This window comes from Lontra canadensis, unplaced genomic scaffold (assembly GCF_010015895.1).
Source record: "Lontra canadensis isolate GAN:19392208 unplaced genomic scaffold, GSC_riverotter_1.0 scaffold2368, whole genome shotgun sequence".
Classification (NCBI taxonomy): Eukaryota; Metazoa; Chordata; class Mammalia; order Carnivora; family Mustelidae; genus Lontra; species Lontra canadensis.
This window is the reverse complement of record NW_022633352.1, coordinates 1-6209: the sequence shown is the minus strand read 5'-3', so window position 1 is coordinate 6209 and position 6209 is coordinate 1. Positions and strand designations below refer to the sequence as shown.

General features: G+C 32.5%; 1 protein-coding gene across 1 annotated transcript; it reads left to right on the top strand.

Annotated features, from left to right (window-relative positions):
- Positions 1-4906: 4906 nt before the first annotated feature.
- On the top strand, positions 4907-6204 carry LOC116863702 (protocadherin alpha-5-like; the record flags this gene model as incomplete). The annotated part of the gene is made up of 1 exon (XM_032851080.1): positions 4907-6204. A coding segment is annotated over exon 1 (1170 nt), but the record flags the coding sequence as incomplete, so codon positions are not given.
- Positions 6205-6209: the final 5 nt, after the last annotated feature.

Genomic DNA, 6209 nt, shown 5'->3' with positions numbered 1-6209 from the left:
AGGTTAGTTTTGAATACCCTTTATTAATTTTGATTTTTAATCTAAAGTTTTATTTTCTGTATTCTATCAATTTCTTCCTAATTAAAAAACGCTCAGGATGAATAATTAATTATGATTGGCGTAGTTTAACATAATCCCTAAAATTTCCTTTCTACTTCTCTTCCTTTATTATCTTTATCTGGATTAGTATATTTTAATTACTCATTTTCTCTATTATCTTTTCAATTATACAGTATATTCTTTTACTAATTTCTTTATTGATTTTCTGGATTTTAAAATAGCACTTATAGGGCACCTGGGTGGCTCAGTGGGTTAAGCTACTGCCTTCGGCTCAGGTCATGATCTCAGGGTCTGGGATCGAGTCCCGCATCGGGCTCTCTGCTCAGCAAGGAGCCTGCTTCCCTTTCTCTCTCTCTCTCTCTGCCTGCCTCTCCATCTACTTGTGATCTCTCTCTGTCAAATAAATAAATAAAATCTTTTAAAAAAATAAAAAAAATAAAATAGCACTAATAACTTGTTAAAATTTAAATTAGATTAGTCCTTTTACCACTTTCAGACAATGGTAGGACCTTGAATAATAATTCCATTTGCCTGCTTCCACTTTTGTTTGGTATTATGCCTTTCAGTTATACATTTGTTCTACATACAGATTATGTAATTATCATGTTTTGTACAGTTAGTTCCTTCTGGGATCATTTTTCTCCTGAAGAAATTCTTTAATGTTTGTTTTACTGGTGGTTAAGCGTTCTCTAATTTTTTCTATATCAGAATGATGCTTATTTCATCATCACTTTTGAAAAATAGTGTTGCTGAGTACCAAATTCTGAGTTAAAACTGATTTTTTTTCTGAGCACTTTTAAGGTGATATCCCTGAAATGAAAGCCATTCTTGAAATAAATTGCTGTCAAGTTTATTGTTCAGGTAGTGTTCCCTTCTTATTTTCCTCCAGTTGCTTTTTATACTTTTCTTAGTTTTTTTATTTTCAATGGCTTTATTATATGCTGTTTAGTCTTCTTTGATTTTACCTTGTTTGCAGGATTGAAAACTTCTTGAATATGTGGCTTTGTGTCTTTCATCAGTGCAGAAAAAATTTCAGCATTCTGCCTTCAAGTATCACTTCTGCATCATGTTTTTTTTATCCTCTTCTTCCGTATCTCAAGGGATATGTGTGTAAAATATTTTCACCATATCTCTCCTATCTTCTATGACCCTTTCTGTTTCTTGAAGATAATTTTTGGTCTCCTTATTACACGCTGGACATTTGTTCTGACTAATCTTCTAATTTAGCACTTTTCTCTTCTTCAATTTACTATTAAAATCATCAATGGTCTCTAAACTTCAATTGTGAAATTTTTTAGCTTTAGAATTGTAGTTTTCCTTTTGAAGACAGATTTCAGTTTTCTCATAAAATTCCTTATTTTAGTATGTGTTTATTTCAATACAGTAATCATAGTTTATTTGTGCTCTATCAGATCACTGTGATATTTTTTTCTCATGATCCTCTTACTTGGTAAGCCTGATAGTTTTGTAGTGAGTTTTGGATATTGTGCTTGAGAAGTTATAGTTGTTGTAGATGTCATTATTTTCCTTAAAAGATGGATAACATAAATAAATATTTCACAGATATAGATTTAGGGCACTTATGGAAAAGTTTTAATTAAAATAAGTATTTTATTTCTTTTTCTTTTTTTATCTCCTATAATGATGTCTGTCATTACAAATCTTCTGAACATTTTTTCTTTCCCACTGATTTCCTAGTTCTATTATGTAGTATTTGAAATAAAGTTAATAGAACATAAATTTTGTACCTTATTTGAAACTTTGCTTCTTCTTCCTCACCACTAAATCATAAGAACCAAGCTTATTGAATTTTATTACTGTTTAATTACCCTGCTTTCTTCTTTTCCACCTTGGACACTGGCTAATGCTATAAGAATCTTACACCTCAGCAAGTTTCTACTTGCTTGATCTAGGATTTTAAAACTGAATATGACCTAAAAGAGCATAGTTTCTCTCAATTAAATGATGACTAAATTGTGCCCAAGACAAAAAAGTTGCTTGAGGCTACACAGATATTAATGTGAATACAGATAATAGAACCAAAAGTTTTAAATTTTAGCTCTCTTGTGTCTTTATACTTTTAAATGAGTCTATTTGGCAGTTAGAAAGGCAATAGGACTGTGAGTAAATATTATACTTAATGTACTTTACTTTTTCACTTAGAGGTTCTTTGAAATTACTCTCAGATTTTTCTCCCTAGAATGCATATAAAATATAAATAGTTTAGCACAGTATTTTATAGGGATGATGAACCATTAAAAAGTAATGTAAAGATATATACCATATGCACAAATATGCTTTCATAGGATAATTTTTTATAATTAATTTTTTGGTCAAATTTGACACAGCTGCATAAATTATTTATAAATCCTTATAAGATGCAACTTCACCTGTAGTCTCTGGGCAATGTGGTAGAACTATGTAAAATTTTACAGATAAGGGAGAAATATAGCTTATTAAAATTTTATTCTGTAGTTTTGTAGGTAATGATGGGCATCTAGATTCCAATGCAAAGTTAAATTTTCTAGCATAGCTTCATCTTGGAATACTTCCCATTGTATTAAGTAGAGATGCCTCAAAACTCCATCTGATTTTCTTAACCTAAATTCATGGTCAAGGAAGGAGTTTAATTTCTGTAACAAAGTTTAAAAATTATAAAGAAACTAGAAAGTGAAAAGATCAGTTAATAAGGTAATCTATAATATTTGATTGAAAGAATGGTTTGGAAGAAGATTTAAAGAATTTTCACTACCTATGGAGTTGTCTGTGGAATTAAGACAAGAGAGTCTTTAATTATTGAGAACTCAACCTCCCCCAGAACAGTTGAGCATTGAAAGACTAATGCAAATGGCAATTCAAAAACTTAATATTATCTAACAGATGTGAAGATGGGTCAAATGACAAAAGTCTTGTTTTCTCTTGAAATATCTATATATTTACATGATAAAATTACAAATGAGCAAGTATGTGATACTGTTGATGCCATTTTTTCCATTGTGTATATTTTCAAAATGTTGAAATATATACTGAAAATATTCTATAAATCACCATGCATACATAGTTAACATCATACTGTCAGTTTGGCTGTTAAATACTTGACATTTACTTTTTTCAAAAATAAATTTATTTATAGTATGGTTTTGGAGTTTCATATCAGTCATGGTTCCATAATAGAAGATAAATAAACCATAACTGATGATCTTTTCAACACATTTATTATTTTTGTTTTTTTAGCTGTTGTATATTAAAATGTTTTCAAATTATCATTATCAGTAACAGATAAGTAATCTGGAAAATTGATTAGTGCTCAGATTACTTGGTGTTTGGGTAATCTGAGTATTAAGGAGAAAGTCATATTAGTAGAGAGAGTAAGAATCTTTGAAAAACTAAAGGAATGTTAAAGTTACTGTTAAATATTATATAAGAAATGAATCCAGTAAAATTATTCTAATTCTTGCCTACTTTGAATACTGGGAAGCAAAGGTATTTCAAATGATTTTGTATTTTCTAGTAATTTCTTATTTATCTTCTCACTATTCTTTATATTACCATTTTCCACATTTGTTTTATAAATTGACACAAAAATAATACTTCAAGTCTCACATGCAACTTAAACCAAAATTAAGGAATATATTCGGGGTTTATGCTTTACATGTAAAAGTGTCAAGTAATAGAATTATTGATCTCCAATGTCTTCATAAGTAAGGAGGATTTTTTAATATTTAAGGAGTTCCAGGTAGTATATACACAAGCAGAAGGTTAAATTTTTTTTTCAGTGGAAAAAATTGGTGACATTTTCTTTTGGGACATTTTCTTCTGGTCATATTTATAAGTAAGTCTAAGTGGTATCATGCAGTAAATCAAATGGATGATTAAAAAGAGATGAAATTAACATAGTCCAGTTAGTAATGTAGTTTATTCTTAATGTTTTAATTTTTACTGGAACTCAAACATTTAATGGAGTACTCTATCTACAGGAAAATATTAGTATTTTGATTTGCTGCATTAAAACAAAGATATGTACTTTCACAGTTTATATGAACTGTGATTTATCAGTAGTTGAAGAAATGATGCTAGATGCCTCTAATTTGAAAAATGGTGTCAAGATACTGACCAAGAGTGTTTTTACTATGATTTTGGCCTCTAGAAAATTTAGATCTCCATGTACGATTTTTTAGTCAACATTAAAAGTAGGTGACATAGGGAGAAATGAAAGAAATGGATTTTTAGCAATTTGAATATCAGACTTGAAAACAGTACCTCACACAAGAACGCTATTCAAATAGTTTGTTACTTTAAAGATAACATCAACAAAAAGCCAATATTAAGTGCTGCAAATAGGAGTATAAAATTGTTTCATGAATAACATAGAAGTAGTGTACAAACATCCCATCAAAATAATAGAAAACACTCAAGAAATTTAATAAGATATATTTAAATATGGAAATAAATGAAAAACTAAAACCTTTAATTTTATTTAGGAATTATAGAAAGCCACTCCCTAGATGGAATAGACCAATACAAATTACTCTAGTAAAGACTGGTGTGGCACGACTAAAGTAGTATTGATTTTGCAATATTTTAATGAAAACAGATATTCTTTATTATAGTCTTAACGATGTGTTTAAATTAGAGATAAGGAAAATAAAGAACACCTAAAAGTCATTGTAATTGGGAAATATTTAACGAATCTAAGGCAAATAAAACACAATAAAGTAAAAACTCACCCTTACATCCACATGATGGCGCTGGAAACCGCAAGTTTGGTGGTTGGCTTTTTTTTTTTTTTCCGCCCAATAAAGGGATACGGTGAGTTTATTTTCCTTAGAAAGGAAAAGGCTACTCCGTGTTTTACTCTGCTGCTGAAGCTGAAAAGGTGAGCAAATAAAAAATTATAGCAAATTGGGAATTAGGTTTCCAAAAGCTATCCTTGTTGTAGTACAATAGACATTTGAAAATTGCAACGTGTTTGCGATGGTATATTCCCAGAGAAGTCCAGGTTCCCGGCGCCTGCTGCTCTCGCTTCTGCTCCTCACAGTCTTCTGCTCCGGGAGCGGCCAGGTCCACTACTCAGTCCTGGAGGAGGTCAAACACGGCACCTTCGTGGGCCGCATCGCGCAAGACCTGGGGCTGGAGCTCGCGGAGCTGGTGCCACGCCTTTTCCGAGTGGCATCCAAAGGTCATAGAGACCTTCTGGAGGTAAATCTGCAGAATGGCATTTTGTTTGTGAATTCTCGGATCGACCGGGAGGAGCTGTGTGGGCGGAGTCTGGAGTGCAGCATCCACCTGGAGGTGATCGTGGACAGGCCGCTGCAGGTTTTCCATGTGGAGGTGGAGGTGAGGGACATTAACGACAATCCTCCAAGGTTCTTCCGAAAGGAACAAAGATTATTTATTTTAGAGTCAAGAATAGTGGATTCCCGGTTTCCGCTAGAGGGCGCATTTGATATGGATGTCGGAGCAAACGCAGAATTGAGATACAAACTAAATAGTAATGAATATTTTGATTTGGATGTTAAAGCAAATGAAGAAGAAACAAGCATTTTAGAGCTAGTCTTAAAGAAAGCAGTAGATCGGGAAGAAATCCAGGAACATCTTTTATTACTGACTGCAACTGATGGAGGAAAACCTGAACTAACAGGTACAGTTCAATTATTGATCAACGTATTGGATGCGAATGATAATGCCCCCAAATTTGATAAATCAGTTTATAATATCAGATTATTAGAAAATGCACCAAATGGGACATTAGTTATTAAACTGAACGCCTCGGATGCAGATGACGGCATTAATAAGGAAATAGTATATCTCTTTAGTGATCTTGTTCTTGAAAATGTCAAATCTAAATTTATAATCGATTCGAATAGTGGGGAAATAACAGTTAAGGGAGAACTGGATTACGAAGACTGTAATTTATATGAAATTAATATTGATGCTGTAGATAGAAGTCCATTCCCATTAACTGGACACTGCAAAGTAATAGTAAAACTCCTGGATGAGAATGATAATACCCCAGAGATGGCCATAACCTCCATATCTCTGCCAGTACAAGAAAACGCTTCAGTGGGAACTGTCATCGCCCTTATCAGCGTGTCCGACCGGGACTCCGGTCTCAATGGGCAGGTGACCTGCACCCTGTCGCCCCACGT